Source organism: Telmatherina bonti (genome assembly GCF_933228915.1).
Source record: "Telmatherina bonti genome assembly, chromosome: 3".
Taxonomy (NCBI): Eukaryota; Metazoa; Chordata; class Actinopteri; order Atheriniformes; family Telmatherinidae; genus Telmatherina; species Telmatherina bonti.
In genome coordinates this window covers 5,554,766-5,576,513 of record NC_136621.1, presented here as the reverse complement: position 1 = coordinate 5,576,513, position 21,748 = coordinate 5,554,766, and the positions used below count along the sequence as shown (strand labels likewise).

Genomic DNA, 21,748 nt, shown 5'->3' with positions numbered 1-21,748 from the left:
CAACCTCCTTCCAATCACAACAACCTCATTCCCAACACAACAACCTCTTTCCAAACACAACAACCTCATTCCCCACAAACCAACCTTCTTCATAACACAACAATCTCTTTCCCAACACAACAACCTCCTTCCAAACACAACAACCTCCTTCCCAACAAACCAACCTCATTCCCAACACAACAACCTCCATCCCAACACAACAACCTCCATCCCAACACAACCTCATTCCCTACAAACCAACCTTCTTCCCAACACAACAACCTCATTCCCTACAAACCAACCTTCTTCCCAACACAACCTCCTTCCCAACACAACAACCTCCTTCCCTACAAACCAACCTTCTTCCCAACACAACAACCTCCTTCCCTACAAACCAACCTTCTTCCCAACACAACAACCTCCTTCCCTACAAACCAATCTTCTTCCCAACACAACAACCTCCTTCCAATCACAACAACCTCATTCCCAACACAACAACCTCTTTCCAAACACAACAACCTCATTCCCCACAAACCAACCTTCTATAATAACACAACAATCTCTTTCCCAACACAACAACCTCCTTCCAAACACAACAACCTCCTTCCCAACACAACAACCTCCTTCCCTACAAACCAACCTTCTTCCCAACACAACAACCTCCTTCCCTACAAACCAACCTTCTTCCCAACACAACAACCTCCTTCCCTACAAACCAACCTTCTTCCCAACACAACAACCTCCTTCCCTACAAACCAACCTTCTTCCCAACACAACAACCTCCTTCCCAACAAACCAACCTCATTCCCAACACAACAACCTTCTTTCCAACAAAACAACCTCTTTCCTAAAAAAAAACCATCACCCTCCTCAACAAACCAACCTTCTTCCCAACACAACAACCTCTTTGCCAACAAACCAACCTCCCTGCCAAAACAACAACCTCCTTCCCAACCAACCATCCTCATTCCCTACAAATCAATGTTCTTTCCAACACAACAACCTCCTTCCCAACAAGTGAGCCTTCTTCCCAACACAACAGCCTCCTTCCAAACAAACCAACCTAATTCCCAACACAACAACATCCTTCCCAACCAACCAACCTCATTCCCTACAACCCAATCTTCTTCCCAACACAAACACCTCCTTCCCAACACAACAACCTCATTCCCAACACAACAGCCTCCTTCCAAACACAACAACCTCATTCCCTACAAACCAATCTTCTTCCCAACACAAACACCTCCTTCCCAACACAATAACCTCATTCCCAACACAACAACCTCCTTCCCAACAAACCAACCTCACTGCCAAAACAACAACCTCCTTTCCAACAAGCCAACCTCATTCCCAACACAACAACCTCCTTTCCAACAAAACAGCCTCTTTCCTAAAAAAACATCATCCTTCCCAACACAACAACCTCCTTCCCAACACAACAACCTCGATCCCAACACAACAACCTCCATCCCAACACAACCTCATTCCCTACAAACCAACCTTCTTCCCAACACAACAACCTCCTTCCCAACAAACCAACCTAATTCCCAACAAAACAAACTCCTCCTCAACAAACCAACCTCCTTACCAAAGAACTAACCTTCTTCCCAACACAACCACCTCCTTCCTAACAAGCCAACCTTCTTCCCAACACAACAACCTCCTTCCCAACACAACAACCTCCATCCCAACACAACAACCTCCATCCCAACACAACCACCTCCTTCCTAACAAGCCAACCTTCTTCCCAACACAACAACCTCCTTCCCAACACAACAACCTCCATCCCAACACAACAACCTCCTTCCCAACACAACAACCTCCATCCCAACACAACAACCTCCATCCCAGCACAACAACCTCCATCCCAACACAACAACCTCCATCCCAACACAACAACCTCCTTCCCAACACAACAACCTCCATCCCAACACAACAACCTCCTTCCCAACACAACAACCTCCTTCCCTACAAACCAACCTTCTTCCCAACACAACAACCTCCTTCCCTACAAACCAACCTTCTTCCCAACACAACAACCTCCTTCCCTACAGACCAACCTTCTTCCCAACACAACAACCTCCTTCCCTACAAACCAACCTTCTTCCCAACACAACAACCTCCTTCCCTACAAACCAACCTTCTTCCCAACACAACAACCTCCTTCCCTACAAACCAACCTTCTTCCCAACACAACAACCTCCTTCCCTACAAACCAATCTTCTTCCCGACACAACAACCTCCTTCCAATCACAACAACCTCATTCCCAACACAACAACCTCTTTCCAAACACAACAACCTCATTCCCCACAAACCAACCTTCTTCATAACACAACAATCTCTTTCCCAACACAACAACCTCCTTCCAAACACAACAACCTCCTTCCCAACAAACCAACCTCATTCCCAACACAACAACTTCTTTGCCAACAAACCAACCTCCCTGCCAAAACAACAACCTCCTTTCCAACAAACCAACCTCCTTCCCAACACAACAACCTCCTTCCCAACCAACCATCCTCATTCCCTACAAACCAATGTTCTTTCCAACACAACAACCTCCTTCCCAACAAGTGAGCCTTCTTCCCAACACAACAGCCTCCTTCCCAACAAACCAACCTAATTCCCAACACAACAACATCCTTCCCAACAAACCAACCTCATTCCCTACAATCCAATCTTCTTCCCAACACAAACACCTCCTTCCCAACACAACATCCTCATTCCCAACACAACAACCTCCTTCCCAACACAACAACCTCATTCCCAACACAACAACCTCCTTCCCAACACAACAACCTCCTTCCCAACACAACAACCTCCATCCCAACACAATAACCTCATTCCCAACACAACAACCTCCTTCCCAACAAACCAACCTCCCTGCCAAAACAACAACCTCCTTTCCAACAAAACAGCCTCTTTCCTAAAAAAACATCATCCTTCCCAACACAACAACCTCCTTCCCAACACAACAGCCTCCATCCCAACACAACAACCTCCATCCCAACACAACCTCATTCCCTACAAACCAACCTTCTTCCCAACACAACAACCTCCTTCCCTACAGACCAACCTTCTTCCCAACACAACAACCTCCTTCCCTACAAACCAACCTTCTTCCCAACACAACAACCTCCTTCCCTACAAACCAATCTTCTTCCCGACACAACAACCTCCTTCCAATCACAACAACCTCATTCCCAACACAACAACCTCTTTCCAAACACAACAACCTCCTTCCCCACAAACCAACCTTCTTCATAACACAACAATCTCTTTCCCAACACAACAACCTCCTTCCAAACACAACAACCTCCTTCCCAACAAACCAACCTCATTCCCAACACAACAACCTTCTTTCCAACAAAACAACCTCTTTCCTAAAAAAAAACATCACCCTCCTCAACAAACCAACCTTCTTCCCAACACAACAACTTCTTTGCCAACAAACCAACCTCCCTGCCAAAACAACAACCTCCTTTCCAACAAACCAACCTCCTTCCCAACACAACAACCTCCTTCCCAACCAACCATCCTCATTCCCTACAAACCAATGTTCTTTCCAACACAACAACCTCCTTCCCAACAAGTGAGCCTTCTTCCCAACACAACAGCCTCCTTCCCAACAAACCAACCTAATTCCCAACACAACAACATCCTTCCCAACAAACCAACCTCATTCCCTACAATCCAATCTTCTTCCCAACACAAACACCTCCTTCCCAACACAACATCCTCATTCCCAACACAACAACCTCCTTCCCAACACAACAACCTCCTTCCCAACACAACAACCTCCATCCCAACACAATAACCTCATTCCCAACACAACAACCTCCTTCCCAACAAACCAACCTCCCTGCCAAAACAACAACCTCCTTTCCAACAAAACAGCCTCTTTCCTAAAAAAACATCATCCTTCCCAACACAACAACCTCCTTCCCAACACAACAGCCTCCATCCCAACACAACAACCTCCATCCCAACACAACCTCATTCCCTACAAACCAACCTTCTTCCCAACACAACAACCTCCTTCCCAACAAACCAACCTAATTCCCAACAAAACAAACTCCTCCTCAACAAACCAACCTCCTTACCAAAGAACTAACCTTCTTCCCAACACAACCACCTCCTTCCTAACAAGCCAACCTTCTTCCCAACACAACAACCTCCTTCCCAACACAACAACCTCCATCCCAACACAACAACCTCCATCCCAACACAACAACCTCCATCCCAACACAACAACCTCCATCCCAACACAACAACCTCCTTCCCAACACAACAACCTCCATCCCAACACAACAACCTCCATCCCAACACAACAACCTCCATCCCAACACAACAACCTCCGTCCCAACACAACAACCTCCATCCCAACAAAACAGCCTCCTTCCCAACACAACCTCCTGCATTCAGCAGTCCCAAGGCTGTAGCTTCTGTTCCACTGAGCTATTTTTCTCCTTGACCTGACTGGAATGACACGTGACCAGGCTTCACATACGAGTGTTGCTTTTACATGCCAGGCCATTTCAGAATTAATCCCATCGATCTACGACCACATCCGCTCAGTCAGACGTTGGGTGGACGGTGACTTCATGAGACGTTTTTGGCTTTAGATATCCTCCTCCTTCATCAGACATCTTTGGCTTTTTGGGCTTTCTTTTGCTTTGTTAAATAAAGTTGGATTTGTTTCAGAGCTGGTCATGTAACCTGTTTCGGAACCACTGAATGTGGCCTTGTGTAAGCAAAACCAAGCCAAATATTTATTGTGGTGTGAGGAAAAGTAAACACTTATTGGCCATCAGTCTGCTTAGTTTGTTGGATAAACTTGTGAAAAGATATTTACTGACATGTTCCTGAAGCTTAAATGAGTTTTCAGCGTAAAATCAACATTGTTGCATGCAGTTTTCATGTGCCTGTTTGTTTACTTTCCTTCCAGTAAATGTGGAAGTTTTCCATTATACCTGAACCTTTGACCATCCGTCTCATTATGTCTATCAGTGCTCGTCAGGGGCATGGGGGCTTTGTCATTTCTAACTTTCGCCATGGCTTCAACTTTGCCCTTTGCTGCTCTCATGTCCTCTCATGTAGTTGTTGAAACTTGAGGCTATTTATAGAGCGAGCGACAGGAGCGAAGCTGTCTGACTCTGCCTCTTACGGACATTTCACAGTCTTTTGTCTGATTTCTTTGTTAAATTGTCCAACATTTTTTATCAAAGTAAGTCTGCACAAAGATCTTCCACTGAGAGTTGTAAACTATGCATGTGTAGCTTGTTTCTCCTTTAATTTTGTCAGTAATATTCTGATTTTGTGCCTGTTGCAATCACCCAACACCTGGTTTATTGTTTTATCACATATTATTCATGTGTGTGAGAGGGGTGGAGGGGTGGGGGCAAATTTCACAACCAGTCACAAGTGAGGTCACACTGTCCCGCTGGCTTGAATGTGAAAATGTGTCCAAACTTTTTACTGGTTCTATAAATTACTACAGTTTTATGGTTATAAAATAAAATTATTATATTATTCATTCATTCATTCATTTTCCGAACCGCTTATTCCAATTCAGGGTCGCGGGGAAGCTGGAGCCTATCCCAGCTGGCTTTGGGTGACAGGCAGGGTACACCCTGGACAGCTCGCCAGTCCATCGCAGGGCCACACACAGAGAGACGAACAACCACACTCACGCTCACACTCACTCCTAGGGGCAATTTAGCCCCTAGCCGGAGTACCCGGAGAGAACCCACGCATACACGGGGAGAACATGCAAACTCCACACAGAAAGGCCACTGACCAAACCAGCCAAGGATCGAACCAGCGACCTTCTTGCTGTGAGGCCACAGTGCTAACCACTGCACCACCGTGCAGCTATATTATATTATATTATATTATATTATATTATATTATATTATTTTATTAGCTCTACAAAAGGACTTTTCTGGTTAAGACGTGACATTGGTGTTGTGACTGTTAAGGTCAGACTGAGAGGCGGCTTGTTTGTGTTTCACCCTGCAGTCTCGTTTTATATAAATTATGACATGAATGTATTGATCCTGAATCATGGAACATGTTTATGGCAATGAGTTGAACTGGTGCTGATACAGCCACATCATGCAGATGTTACAGGATGTTTTACTGTCAACGCAGCGCCTTGGCCGATAACAGCTGAATCCATCGTCATTGATCTTTAATGCTATGAATATCTGCTATGTGTTATTAAGAGAATTTCTTTAAAAGCGATAACATACATTGTATTTCTGAGATGAACATGGTTGTGATCATGCTGTTGAAAATGTTTGGCCTCGCAGCGACAACAGATCTGGAGCACAAAGAGGCTTTTGCCACAGAACAGACCTGACCGTTTTGACACATCAGCAGATTTTAAGAGGTCACATCAGGCTGTGCTTCAACACGCTTACAGTAATGTGATGTAACAGGGACATTTTTTTCTGTCAAAAACAGACAAATCCTCCAGCTGCAACACAGAATTTATTCAAAGTGATTAACAAGAACAAGGTTCATAAAACCAGGTTCCACCGTCACTCCTCACCTGATCCATCAGGGATGGACCTGACGAAGGTGGGCAGCATCTTGACCGTAGCCGTGGGGTTGGTGTCACGATCTAGTCCGCCCTCCATCTGCCTGCGGAAGCGGTTCATGATGTCCTTCAGCGTGTCATCAGAGAAACGCATGGAGTAAAGGTACTTATCGATCTGGGGAGGAGAGGGAGTCCAGGAATGGTCTTTAGGTGCTGAAAGCATCCCACATGACAAAAGTGAAAAACAGAAATATTTGTTCAGCTGATCACAAACACACCGGACTTATTTAAATTAAAACTGATTGAAGAGATGTGATCTTTGACATTCCTCTGCTTCAGCAGGGCATCAGTGCCTGCTGTAAGCTGTGAGTTTATAAGGGTTATTGTGGGAAACAAAAAGCCTGAAGCAGAACGTGTCAAGCTGCTGAACCTCAGCATCCAGACACGTCAGCACAACGAACAACATCTGCATTGACACTTTGGGAAATATCTCTGTGATTAAATCTGTACATTTTAAATGAAAGTGAATATTCACAACGTGCACCTGAATTCCATTGAACACATGGAGGGTAAAAATAGGACAATAAGGACCAGTAAGACTTCAGAGGTCAGCTGACTGGCAGATGTTGTTCCAACATCTCACTGAGGTTCCATTTTCCAACACAAATGCCTGTTTCTAATTAAAAATTGTCTAGATTTTTATTATGTTTGACTTTTTTTTTCTTTTTATTTAAATTTCCAGACTTAAATAAAATGCATTGATGATAAAATAGTATTTTATTGTTATAAAGTGCATCTACAAGTAAACAAAAATAAACACAATGTGATTAATTATAGTGAAATACAGACGTGAAAGGAGACAATATGTCAATAAATGATTAAATAAATTAAAAAGTTGTTCATACATACATACATAAAATACATGGGGAAATACAAACTGTCCAGCTGCTCATTCATTTTTATTTATACACATATGCTCCATGGTTTATGTAATTTAAGAGAGTTAAATTAATTTTCCAGCCAGAAGGTCGGTGGGTTGATTCCAGGCTTCCTCTGACTACATGTCCGTGTTTTTTTTTGACAAGACACTAAACCCTGCAGTGTGTCTATCAGGGTGTGAGTGTGTGTGTAAATGGGTGAAAGAGTCATGTAGTGCAAAGCGCTTCAAGCTGTAAACATGACTAAAAAAGTGCTTTATAAGTACATACAAGATGGATGGATGGATGGATGGATGGACGGATGGAAGGACGGATGGATGGATAGATGGATGGATGGATGGACGGATGGAAGGACGGATGGATGACAGATGGATGGATATTAGACATTTATAACCCATGATGACGAAGATCAACCTTTAAATCAACCTTGATGATTCCTTTCTTTCGTCCCTCAGCGGGGACATTAATGGAGCAACAGCAGCAACAAACACAGGAAAACACCGTCAGAAGGGCTCGGCATAGAATAAGAAATAATAATTAATATAGAATATAAAAATAATCCTCATACATCTTTAACTGTAGTATATCTGTAAAGAGAGGAGAGTACACATATCCGAAATTTTCCGCTTCTGGTTCGACTTAAACCAGTTGGATCACAGCTCTGGTTGGAGTGGCTCAGTCACATCCAGCTGCAGAACTTTTAACCTCTATTGTCTGTTCTGAATGTTATTCGTTCCATTAACCTACTTTAGCAGCAGCCTGCTGAAGCCCTGCACGGCGCCATCACCCCACCCCCATTTCTATTGACCCCCTGGTTGGTTCCACTGGTCACATCTCAGGTTTCAGCAGAAACGTGGAGTCTGCTGCTTTGTTTTTGCTCCTTTTCCAGATGTGAACAACGAAACGGAGTGAAGAAAAGGAGAACAGAGCAGAGAAAGGAATGAAACGGGGGGGGGGGGGGGGGGGGGGGTCATGTGTCTCCTGACTTTTCCAACTCCCTCCCAGCCACCTGTCTGCTTTGGCTGTCATGGCAACCGGAAACCCTTGGTGATGAGGTACTGCCTGCACCACCATCCCTGACCGCAGCCCTTCTCAAGGACATCCACGGTGAGCACTTCTAGCAGCTGAGCAGGGAAGCAGGAATTTAACTTGTAGCTGCCCCCCACCCCCCTGCGGCCCGGAGGTTCGATCCCTGCCTCCCCCCGCGGCCGTGGTGCCCAGCGGGCTGCTGTCACATCCCACGACACAAAGGATCTCCGCGTGAAGCTGATCCCACTCACCTTTTTGAGCTGATCATCTTTCAGCTCCGTGAAGTAGTAGGCCAGAAGCTGAGCCGCGATCATCCTGCTGCACGTCCGCGCGGAGCTGCGTGGAGAGTCGTGGAAAGCGAGCCTGGTGTTCACGCGTGACCCCCTCGCCGACCTGTGTCTGCCTGCAGAGAAGGGAGCAGCAGGCCGGAGATCAGCAGCTGCGCAAGGTTACAGGGGAAAGTATGAAACCGGAGGAGAGTCGCGGCCGTGCCCGCTAGTCCGCGCAGGCAGCAGTCACCGCCTCACCACGCACGCGCGCACACACACACAGGCTCCTCCCTGTCAGCTGAGAGCTGCCTGACACCCCCACGGAGATGCATTCACCCCACCGAGCTCTCTGATTGGCTGCGGCAGGGCGTGCGTGATGGAGGGGGCGGAGCGGCCGCGGGGAGGGGGAGGAGGAAAGGAGGAGGGGGAGGAGGTGGGAGGGGGGGATAGGGTGTGAAGGAGGAAGCTGCATCTCTACGATAACCTGCCCTCAGCCGGCACGGCTCCTGTTGCCATGGTAACCAGAGGTGGACGTGCGGAGCGGCAGGACGACGCCGTGATGACGTCATAATTTCTCTGCATGAGCGTCGTGATGAAACTGCGACACGAAGCTCATATCTCTGCACACTTTACGGAAGGAGGGGCTCTTATCTGGTGCAGAACACGTCCCACTCCCACCCGAGAACCCCCCCCCCCCCCCCCCCCAGACGCTGCTGGAAGGTTCTGAGCTGCATTCCCGACCAGAGGAAGGTCTCCTCCAACACAACTCATCTCAGGTGTTTCCTGCAGATGAACCTGAGAAAACAGCTGCTCATGTTTTCAGATCAGGTTCTCCCCCTGAGAACAGCCAGAAGGGGGGTGAACCAGAAGGGGGAGGGGGACCAGAAGGGGGGGCCCACGGGGCCCCAGTGGACCATGCAGCTGACTAACAGGATGCTTTTCCTGCCGTTTTGTTGGTTAGACGGCAGGTTGTCGTGTCCAACTGAGAGTTTCTCTCTTCAACAAGTGTTTCAATGAGCCTGAAGTGCCCCCCCCCCCCCCCCCCCCCCCCCGCAGCTCTGCTACGTCACCTCGCTCTGCGTGACACGAACCACGGCTGCTGACTCACTGACGTGTTCAGACTCTGACGTCACGCCTTTCTCCTCCATGATTTTCCTGGTTTTGGGCTCCCCCTCACTGATGCCCGCCCTCCTCATCCCTCCCCCCTCGTGACCCCTCTGAAGCAGAGAGAAACCACGGGTTCTGTGAGTGACCCGGCTGTGCTGCGACCCCCCCCACGCTCGGCCCAGCAGAGCAGCTCAAGGAGGAGAAGGGGGAGGGCTCTTCGCTGCAGTTCCACTGGTTTGTGTGAAGATCCAGACTGAGATGAAACTGGTTGCTAACCAGACATTCATGTCAACAACCAGTAAAGGTGACCATCATCATCTGGCTGAAATATTCTCTCGTTTGGAGTTCAAGTCTCCGTGATCAAGAAGCTGCTGCTGAGGTCACTTCTATTCACTGCGTGATGTCTGTGAAGACAGGGGAACTGCTGAATGTGATGAGGAGGTGATGAAGAGGAGCAGAGCCTGGTATGAGCCAGGTACCAGGGCCGTACCCAGGGTTTACAAACACCAAGCCCCTCCACCCGCTTTCACCTTCACACATTAAGAGATTAAAATAAAGAATAAATTAATCTGAGGAAACCCTCCTCTCGGATTTTAAACAGAGTTTTTCCCATAAAGTGATAAAAAAATGTCTCAGAAACTGTATAAAAAAATGTGGTTAAAGCTAAATCATCTACGTCTCAGTTTGTCTTTATGTTTTTAAGATTTCATTCACTGAAATATTTTTCTCAAAGCTAGCAGCTAACTGCTGTGTAGCATTTCACCAACTGGCTGCTGTGTAGCTGTTGAACAGTCAGCTGCTGTCTAGCATCGTGGTAGCTAGTTGCTGTGTAACGCCACAGCAGCTTGCATCTGTGTAGCGTCTCAGCAGCTAGCTTCTGTGTAGCTGTTGTAGCTATGCCTGTAGCACAGAAGCCAGCTGTTGTAATGCTATGCAGCAGCTAGATGTTGTAATACTTCACAGCAGCCGACTGCTACAACACTACACAGCAGCTAGCTATTGCGGCACTTCACAGCAACATAGGCGTTGCTACAATATGCAGAATCTTATGAAGTATTTTGTCCTTTTTTCAGCCTGCTGGAATCTTAAAGATGATTGGTTAGGTGATGCCAGCCAGTCTGTTCCAAAGTTATTCTCCGCTAATGGTTCAGCTGACTTCTCTTTAGATTCCCCATAATAACATCATCCTAACTGTGTCCTCAGACATGAACATAATGGTTCCTGACTTTATTTAGAAATTGTGCTTTATGAAATGTCAAAACTTTTTTGATTTGGACTTAAATGGTGAATTTGTGAGTTCCAGATGATGTTTCACAGTTTAACTCAAGGCTGTTAGCATGTTTAGCTCCAAACCAGCGAGACATGTAGTGCGTGATTTGTGCTTCATAAAGTATCTTGCTATAGTCGTCATGGAAATACAGTTTACAGCAGATGTACGTCCATCTGATTTTATCATCCATCACACCTCTGAAAGTCAAGTTTACCATGATAGTTTGTACTTCTGCATCTCTGGTCATGGGTTTATCTTTAAGTAAAGTAATAAATAATTTTTGTCAAACATTTTACGACTCTGTAGCGACATTTTTCTGCAAGTTTTCGGCTGAACCGATTAGACTGATGTCATCAGCAAATGAGACAAACTGAGATTGTGATGTATATTATGAATAATTTTGGCCTCCAGCCCAAACCGTCTGAGTCCTTGTAAGAATAAATGGATTAAATCATTGTTAATTCAACATAAGAAATGTATGTTATTATAATAATAATGGAATGTTTCTTTAGTTGCTTACTATATCATAAAAACACAGTAAAGAAAAATGCAAAAGCAACAAAAGAAGCTTTATTTTAGTGACTGCATCTCATTCTCTGGAATAGTGAGATTTACGCAGCATGAGGCCCCTGCCCGTCACGTTATCGTGCTCCAATAATCTCTTTTGTTCCTACTGCAAACATTCGGTGTGCTGGGGCCAGGGACAGGACACAGGAATTCACCAAGTGGTCGAAAGTCACACACACACACACACACACACTCACACACTCACATACACTCACACACACACACACACACACACACAAACATACGCACATAAAACTAGCATGAATGCTTCTGTCAGGGACGTGGAAGCATGGCAGCCTAATGCAGGACTCACAGAGACACAGGTGGATGGATGCCTTAAGGAAACACTGCAGAGGCAGAAGAACTGGGAACAAAAGGCCAAACTGGACCTCAGACACGAGCAGAACCAACACAGATACACACTGAGTCGACCCAGAACCAAAAAAAGGTCTGATTACAGAAACTAGAGGCAGGTATGACAAACGATGCAAACACAAAGACACAAAAAACTACAAGACAAAACAGGAAACAAGACAGAAGTCAAGACGAGAAACTACGAGGCTGCAGTGGAAAATAAAACACGCAGATCACAGAGGTTTCTGATCCATCTCAACCTGATCAATAATTCTGATTGAAGTTCCTGTAATTCCAGCGATGAGGCCAGGTGATGGATCCAGGCAGGATCACTGAGGATCTGTTTATCCGGAGGACCAGGTTGAACAAAGTCAATCAAAATAAACAAGAACAGCAAACAAATACATTAAAAACAGCTTTAAACAAACATATTTAAACCCTTTTATTAAAGAAAAAAGACTGAATTTACAACAGTAACTCAAATAACTGAAAAAGGAAAAATAACTATAAATTTGCTAAATGATAATTTAGTAATATAAGATACTGTTTTTTCATTTAATAAAAAAAAAAGCAAACAAACAAATCGGTCCTGGACAAATTAGGGCACTTTTTAAAAAAAAAACAAAAACAAAACATATATTTATTTAATTTTGAAGGTTGGATCAAAACATAGAGAAAGAGAGTTGACAAGCTTATACAATCCAGACCAACTTTACCTCCAACCCCCCAAAATCTCATCTATCCAGGTAGAAAAAAAAAGAAAGGAAAGAAACATATGTACATATACATACATACATACATACATACATATACATATATATATATATATATATATACATGCATACATACACACGTACACACATACACATATAACCACACATATAACTTATAACCATATAACTAAATAAAAAATAAAAAAATTATGCAGAAATCCAAACAACACCAACTAAAGAGGAATAGGCTCAAGCATTATATCATATTAAAGTACATCAGAAATGAATGTATTATTGACATAGAAATAAACTGAATGTTAATAATGAACAAACTTATAGAATGTATTAATCTGCTGTTGCAGGGGGAGAAGTTTGAAAATCAGTAGTCTTGAGAAAGTTTAAAAACAGAATTTTGTAAAACACAAAGCTAAGCATGAGGATAATTCATTAAGCCAATAATTAATAGAAGGGAAAGATGTATTATTCCAGTTTAAAGCTATAAGACTTTTTGAGTGAGTCACACAAAGATTAATCAATTGTAATTCATGTGATTTTAAGGAGAGATTTTCAGGTAAAGACCTAAGACGCACAGTTTGGGGGAAATAAGAATAGGAACAGAAATAATTTGAGAGATTATATTCATTATTTCGGTCCAAAACTTTTAGAGCATTTTTCTAATGAACAGTGGGACAAAATACCTGTCAACAGGTGCAGAAGTCTGACTGGGAGGAGCAGAAAACACCTGACTGGAGCGGAAACATCTTGTTCTACTAAATATTAGTTTATGACTGATAGAACATATATTATTTCATCATATTTGTTTGCTTTTTAAAAAAAAAAATCTATTAAATCAGAATCAGAAAGTAATGTAATGATTCTCATAATTTTTTTTATTTATTATTGCTTTTTTATTTCAACTTATTTCACTGACAGCTGTTTTTTCTCCATCTTCAATGGGAGGGTGTGAAAACATCTGAGGACGACTGTATATATGATAATATACATTATTATTGTCCATTTCTAATCTTAAATAGCCTTCTGGGATAAAGAAAGTATTTATCCTGTAATTATTGTGTATTTGTTGGGCTGAAAGTAAAACGTTACAATGCAGATTTGAGATGTTTTTCCAACGATGTGCATGCTGGTTGTCGTCGTGTCAGCGACGACAGACACTAGGTGGCAGCCATTAACCAGGTCACGCTGAAACAGTTTACATGTTGGATCATGTTGGCCTGTCAGAATATTCATCTGTCCATATGCTGAGTGTCACTCAGTAAAATCCATCCTACTGTTTTCTGATCCAGGGAACTTTCCAGCAGGAAGAAGAAGAAGCTTTGGCCAGAAAACTGACTCTGTTCAGTCAGGTTAGAGAATTACATCACGAGCAAACAAGAACAGTTTCATTCTTTGGCTTTAAGGAATTGTCATTTAGGTCCACTTTATACTGTGTTTTTTCATTATTTCAGTAGTACACACACTCTCTTACTACTGTGTCTTATTTGTTGAGAAAGTAAAAACATGTGTGAAGGAGTCATTTAGTCAGTCAGAGAACTTCGGCTGATATACTTTAAACTGCAGTCGGTTGTTTTGTTGTTCACGTTTATTTATATTGCCTGTTTACATGTTCTTTTTTTGTCTGTTTGTCCATTAAATTTTTATTTATTTATTTTTGCTTAATTCATGTTCAGAAAAAAGCACTTACCACTACTACCATGACTACTACTATGACTACTACAACTCCCCCTGCCCGTGCTGGACACTAAAACAATAAAAATCAGTAAAAACAAATGCAAAAAACACAAAATAAAAGCAATAAAATAGATACTCTGAAGATTAGCTCAAGCTCAACCATGTCCAAAGCCAGAGTGAAGAAGAGGGTCTCGAGAAAGGACTTCCGACATGCTGGCAGCTCTGATGTGATGCAGAAAACTGTTCCACGAGTGCAGAGAAGCGACCGAAAAGCTCCGTCCCCTCAGCTGCAGGTTTAGCTCCTGCTGAACTACTTTACAGGAAAGCTGTTGCTCCGTGTGGATCTTCCCTTTACGTCCACGAGGAAGGAGGAGTGTAAAGACACACAATGACTTCATTCAGTCTGAAGCAGTTCTGTTGTTCTGGAATGTTCTCACGGCGTCCCACAGTGACTTCGAGGCACATTTTCAGTTTGAATAAAATAAAAAGTGTTCAGTCATGATGAAGACGACTGGCTGAAGTTCAGACTGAGCATCAGGATGAGGAAGAAGGAGATGACTGAATGCAGCATTTTGTTCTAAATATGTACTGGCATTTTCACACACCAGCATCTCCAGGGTTTCCAGAGAAGCTCTGGAGAAGAGCAAATATCCAGATGTTGATGTCAGAGGTCAGAGGTCAGACTGGTCAGACTGGTTGGAGATGGCAGAAAGACAACTGGAAGTCCAGTCAGCACTGGTTCCATCCTGCAGAACATCATCTGAACACGTCCAGCCTGGAAGCAGATGGTCTCCAGCAGCAGAAGACCACAGCGGGTTCCCTCCTGTCAGTAAGAACAGGAAACTGAGGCTACAATTCACACAGACTCACCAGAACTGGACAATAGAAGATGGAGAAACGTTGCTGGTCTGATGAGTCTCCAGTTCAGCTCCACATTCACATGGTAGGATCAGAATCTGCTGGAAACATCATGACAACATGGATCCATCCTGCCGTCAGGATCAATGCTGCTGCTGCTGGAACGGTGGGGGGAGGTTTTCTGGTCCCACTTTGGTCCCCTTAGTACCAACATGACCTGGTTTAACCTCCACAGCCTCCCTGAGTCCTGCTGCTGACCATGTCCATCCCTTTCTGAGCACAGTGTAGCATCTTCTGATGGAAACTTCCAGCAGGATGATGCACCATGTCACAAAGCTCACATCATCTCCATGACGATGAGTTCCCTGTCCTCCAACGGCTCCACAGTCACCAGATCTACATCCAGCAGAGCAGCTTTGGGACGAGGTGGAATGGGAGGTTGTCATGGTGATGAGGTGGAACGGGAGGTTGTCATGGTGATGAGGTGGAACGGGAGATTCTCATGGTGATGAGGTGGAACGGGAGATTCTCATGGTGATGAGGTGGAACGGGAGATTCTCATGGTGATGAGGTGGAACGGGAGATTCTCATCATGATGAGGTGGAACGGGAGGTTGTCATGGTGATGAGGTGGAACGGGAGATTCTCATGGTGATGAGGTGGAACGGGAGATTCTCATGGTGATGAGGTGGAACGGGAGATTCTCATCATGATGAGGTGGAACGGGAGGTTGTCATGGTGATGAGGTGAAACGGGAGATTCTCATGGTGATGAGGTGGAACGGGAGGTTGTCATGGTGATGAGGTGGAACGGGAGATTCTCATGGTGATGAGGTGGAACGGGAGATTCTCATGGTGATGAGGTGGAACGGGAGGTTGTCATGGTGATGTGCTACAACTGTGTGATGCTTCATGTCAACAATGTTTCGTCCTTGTTATTAAATGAAGGATTAAGGCAGTACTGGAGGAGAAACGGGTCCAGGCAGGTACTGGAAAGTGGACTTGATAAAGTAGATGATCAGCGTGTTTCTTATCTTCTCTTTCTTGTATAATCAATCTTAGAAAATACAAAATCAGGTTATTTTTTAACCCTCCATTTGAGGACATCCAGCAGGAGGTTTTGATGAGTTTCTGTATTTCCCTGCAGAACGAAGCGGACTTCTGAGGGTTGGATAAGTGTACTCAACAGAATTCTTCTGATCCAACAGCATGGCAGCGTAACAGTTGCAGGTCATCTGGCAGTAAACCAGACGCCTCCTTCCTCTTTTCAGCTCATTTTTTCCTGTCATTGACTCAGCTGCATTTCTCCATGTGTCACCAGTCGTCTTATTTCTTTTAAATGAGCTTGTGTGACCAGAAATAGCTCCAGAGGCTCCAGTACAGTAAGAAGTTGAGGGTATCACTGTAACAGAGGACCTGCTGTTAAAAATAACTTGACTCCTGCCTGCAAGTGTTGCGCCAAGGAGGACAGGCTGTCTTCAGAACCCTAAAATGGTCTCATTGGGCTGCAAGTGTTCTGACCTGACAGAAAATTAACATTAAAATAACTTTATTCTACATTAGTTCATATGCTCTACATTCAAACATACATAACCCCAAGCTTCCTGCCCATGATGGGGCTTGTTCAGTCCTATTTCCCTTCATCTCAGAGACCCTTTTTCTCTTTTCCTTGTATCACCTTTTGTTTATTTGCAGCTAAAAACATTTTTAAAAATGCTAAAAGCAGAAGCTGAGACAAATAATTCCAAATAATTCATGAAATAAGCAGCCACAGATGTATGCTCTCCATCTCCAAAGTGCAGAATGAGAATGAAATTCGGGGGGTAAAAGCTATATATAGTCTTAAGTGCATCCATACAAGGGGTGGAAGGGGACCAGCATTCCTCTGGTGAGAGGGTAATATTTTTGTTACCATCAGCAAGTGCTTCCCAAGCGGCATCAGGCTGTTCTGCCACCGCTTTGCGCTGTTTTAATCTCTTGGGGTAAGTCACTTTTCTTCATATTTACTGTTTGGTTGTTTGCAGAAATGATATTTAAAAGTGAAGGTTGAAAGCAGGAGGGGCAGTTTTCTGTGTTCAGACCTGTGTTCAGGTGAAGTTTGGTGCTAAAAGAAATGTTTTTATGTGTGTGTGGTGTGTGACGAGCACAGCAAGCAGCAGTGTGTACACACACCACGGCGTGGAGAGCTCGCTCAGCCTAGTTTTCATCGTTCGTTTCAGTAAAAAAGACTCAGATAAAGCTGTTAGTGTGATGAAATACCCCAAGACTAATTAGAAATGTAATTAACCACAGAGACGATGTGGGAATGTCATCAGGTTTACCTGCTCATCGTCTTTTCTTTTGGGAGTTTACTCAGATGTCCTGCTTTTTCATCAAACCATGTCTGACAGTTTGGTTTATCAATTGTCTCCGTTTCTCTGGTCCTGGAATCTGCAGACGGCTGCAGGCTATTCATAGCTGAGCTCGGTAAGGTTGTAAGGGGAACACTGGGAGCGCTGGCTAAAGGAGAAGCTGCTACAGCTGTCCTGCTGTTCATTCCTACAAGACAGTTATGTGTATTTATTGATTATATTTGAGTGTTTCAGCAGTTGATCATAGGAAATATCCCAGCAGAAGGAACTCCTGACGGGAGCTGCTCCTGATGAAGAAACAGTCTGTTTTCTGAATTTGCTGCAGAATGTCAGCTGCTCTGTAACATTTCTAACATGCCTTGGTCTCCCCTCCCCCTGGTGCTCTCAGCCAGGTCTCCTTGAAGTGTTCCAGTCATGGCTTCCAAAGTCATACCTTGGTATAAGAGGAAGCATGCGAGCCAAGTGAAAACTGACTATGCCTATCATAAGCATGTTGTCAAGCAGCAGACAGAGAGGTATGAGGGTGGCACGTACCTGCTGCGTTTGTAAAGCGCTGCTGCTGCTGCTGCTTCGCCAGGTGGAGCCCATCGTGCACACTCACATGCACACATACAGCTGTTTGCTGCACCTGTCTGCTTCCAGCTCTGACATCACGGTTGAAGCCGGTCAATACAAAACAGAACGGAAACCAGTGCTGTTTACCCCTTAAAGAAAATCACATGATTCATGTTTTTAAGGCAAAGGACGACATATCTGCTCACAAAATAAAAAAAAGTAAAAATTAGTTTACATATTAATATGAATGTTTTAAATTAACTAAGCTGTGAGGACACAGTGCTGACCCTTCCTGTCCTTCCTTGGCATGTTTCCCTCAGCGTATGGCGCCCCTTAAGTTGTGTTTCTCCGTATGGGAGGCTCTTTTTACAGAAAATATTGAGGTTCTTTAGAAGAACTTTGCAATTCCAGGTGAATTTTGTCTTTAAGATCAGCAGGAAACAAATTTACAACCTTTTCAGGTCATTAGAGGAGAAAAAGTCTTCTCCCTAAAATCCCTATCAAACCAATACAGATGAATATTTTACTGTTTTCTCCCATTTTTTCCTCAAAACTCTCACACAAATTCAGCCCCAATAAAAATCACCAAAATATGTAATCACACAAATTATATTAACCCTTTAAATGCCTGTTAGGTCATAAGATGTCTTTGTCAAAATGAAAGTTTTTCATCAGTTAAGTACATTTTAGTCTGGAAGGAAAGGAGGAGGGAAGGAAGGAAGGAAGGAAGGAAGAAAGGTTGGAGAGGAAGGAAAGAAGGAAGGCAGGTGGGAAGGACGGTAGGAAGGAAGAAAGGATGGAGGGAAGGAAAGAAGGAAGGAAGGCAGGAAGGAAGAAAGGGTGGAGAGGAAGGAAAGAAGGAAGGAAGGTGGGAAGGAAGGTAGGAAGGAAGAAAGGATGGAGGGAAGGAAAGAAGGAAGGAAGGCAGGAAGAAAGAAAGGATGGAGGGAGGGAAAGAAGGAAGGAAGGCAGGAAGGAAGGCTTTGGTGTGTTTTTGGTCGAAGGATAAAGAGCTGCATGTTAAAAACGACATTTAAAGGGTTAAATTCATTCGTGCTTTCTATCAGGACTCGACGTGACTGAAAGATCTGAGGGAGAAACCGTCTTAACGCCATGATGTCGCCATGAAACCGATATTCACGTGGAATTCTGCATTTGTCGTATGGAACCAGTTTAGGTCCCAGTTCGCCCAGTTCGATCAGCATGTCTGCAGAAAGCGGACGCGCTGCCTCGTGCCAGAACCTCATGCCAACACTTCAACCTGACCTACATCTGGGACCGGATCTCATAGCTAAACTTAGTGGTACCAGAACCGGCTCGGGTTTCCTTCAGACTAAGAGGAAACTGATCAGCTCCTGATAACTGCTGGCCAGGTGTTTCTGTGGCACTAACCACCATCAGCTGGTTAAAAGCTCGCTGACTAGTTGCAGCATGTTTCTCTGATTAGCTGCAATAAAAAGGATTCGCGGAAAAAGGTGTTTCCTGGATGCCCTACATGTCCTTAACACGCTGTAGGATAAGATAAGGTGTTTCCTGGATGCCATACGTGTCCTTAACACGCTGTAGGATAAGAAAGGGTGTTTCCTGGATGCCATACGTGTCCTTAACACGCTGTAGGATAAGAAAAGGTGTTTCCTGGATGCTGTACGTGTTCTTAACACGCTGTAGGATAAGAAAGGGTGTTTCCTGGATGCCGTATGTGTCCTTAACACGCTGTAGGATAAGATAAGGTGTTTCCTGGATGCCATACGTGTCCTTAACACGCTGTAGGATAAGAAAAGGTGTTTCCTGGATGCTGTACGTGTCCTTAACACGCTGTAGGATAAGAAAAGGTGTTTCCTGGATGCCGTACGTGTCCTTAACACGCTGTAGGATAAGATAAGGTGTTTCCTGGATGCCGTACGTGTCCTTAACACGCTGTAGGATAAGAAAAGGTGTTTCCTGGATGCCGTACATGTCCTTAACACGCTGTAGGACGAGAAAAGGTGTTTCCTGGATGCCATACGTGTCCTTAACACGCTGTAGGATAAGAAAAGGTGTTTCCTGGATGCTGTACGTGTCCTTAACACGCTGTAGGATAAGAAAAGGTGTTTCCTGGATGCCGTACGTGTCCTTAACACGCTGTAGGATAAGAAAAGGTGTTTCCTGGATGCCATACGTGTCCTTAACACGCTGTAGGATAAGAAAAGGTGTTTCCTGGATGCCATACGTGTCCTTAACACGCTGTAGGATAAGAAAAGGTGTTTCCTGGATGCCGTACATGTCCTTAACACGCTGTAGGACGAGAAAAGGTGTTTCCTGGATGCCGTACGTGTCCTTAACACGCTGTAGGATAAGAAAAGGTGTTTCCTGGATGCCATACGTGTCCTTAACACGCTGTAGGATAAGATAAGGTGTTTCCTGGATGCCGTACGTGTCCTTAACACGCTGTAGGACGAGATAAGGTGTTTCCTGGATGCCATACGTGTCTTAATACGCTGTAGGACGAGAAAAGGTGTTTCCTGGATGCTGCAGGTGTCCTTAACACGCTGTAGGATAAGATAAGGTGTTTCCTGGATGCCATACGTGTCCTTAACACGCTGTAGGATAAGATAAGGTGTTTCCTGGATGCCGTACGTGTCCTTAACACGCAGTAGGATAAGAAAAGGTGTTTAATGGATGCCGTACGCGTCCTTAACACGCTGTAGGACGAGATAAGGTGTTTCCTGGATGCTGCAGGTGTCCTCAACACGCTGTAGGATAAGATAAGGTGTTTCGTGGATGCTGCAGGTGTCATTAACACGTTGTAGGACGAGATAAGGTGTTTCCTGGATGCCGTACGTGTCCTTAACACGCTGTAGGATGAGAAAAGGTGTGTCCTGGATGCTGCAGGTGTCCTTAACACGCTGTAGGACGAGATAAGGTGTTTCCTGGATGCCGTACGTGTCCTTAACACGTTGTAGGATAAGAAAAGGTGTTTCCTGGATGCCGTACGTGTCCTTAACACGCTGTAGGATGAGAAAAGGTGTTTCCTGGATGCAGTGCGTGTCCTTAACACGCTGTAGGATGAGGTAAGGTGTTTCCTGGATGCCGTACATGTCCTTAACACACAGTAGGACGAGATAAGCTGTTTACTGGATGCCGTACATGTCCTTAACACGCTGTAGGACGAGAAAAGGTGTTTCCTGGATGCTGCAGGTGTCCTTAACACGCTGTAGGATAAGAAAAGGTGTTTCCTGGATGCCGTACATGTCCTTAACACGCTGTAGGATAAGATAAGGTGTTTCCTGGATGCCATACGTGTCCTTAACACGCTGTAGGATAAGATAAGGTGTTTCCTGGATGCCATACGTGTCCTTAACACGCTGTAGGATAAGAAAAGGTGTTTCCTGGATGCCGTACGTGTCCTTAACACGCTGTAGGACGAGATAAGGTGTTTCCTGGATGCCGTACGCGTCTGAATACGCTGTAGGACGAGAAAAGGTGTTTCCTGGATGCTGCAGGTGTCCTTAACACGCTGTAGGACGAGATAAGCTGTTTACTGGAT

At 44.5% G+C, this 21,748-nt stretch overlaps 2 protein-coding genes across 5 annotated transcripts in view; one reads left to right on the top strand and one right to left on the bottom strand.

Moving 5' to 3' along the window:
• LOC306774634 (hexokinase-1) overlaps window positions 1–9,039 on the bottom strand; it is a 33,248-nt gene extending 24,209 nt beyond the window's left edge. For both annotated transcript variants that reach the window (XM_079264770.1, XM_079264771.1), the window contains exons 1-2: window positions 8,743–9,039; window positions 6,537–6,699 (exon numbers count right to left, since the gene is read on the bottom strand). In XM_079264770.1, the coding sequence (XP_079120896.1) occupies window positions 6,537–6,699; window positions 8,743–8,805 (226 nt within the window). In that variant the 5' untranslated portion in view covers window positions 8,806–9,039. The remainder of the gene's footprint in view (window positions 1–6,536; window positions 6,700–8,742) is intronic.
• Window positions 9,040–17,183: 8,144 nt separating this feature from the next.
• The window catches only part of LOC306774625 (myomesin-2-like), a 52,894-nt gene continuing 48,329 nt past the window's right edge, over window positions 17,184–21,748 (top strand). Inside the window, exons 1-2 of one of the 3 annotated variants that reach the window (XM_079264759.1) lie at window positions 17,187–17,298; window positions 18,056–18,182. In XM_079264759.1, coding sequence (XP_079120885.1) covers window positions 18,082–18,182 — 101 coding nt within the window. In that variant the 5' untranslated portion in view covers window positions 17,187–17,298; window positions 18,056–18,081. Of the gene's footprint in view, window positions 17,299–18,055; window positions 18,183–21,748 lie in introns of all 3 variants that reach the window. The other 2 variants (XM_079264760.1, XM_079264761.1) reach the window with 2 other exon arrangements.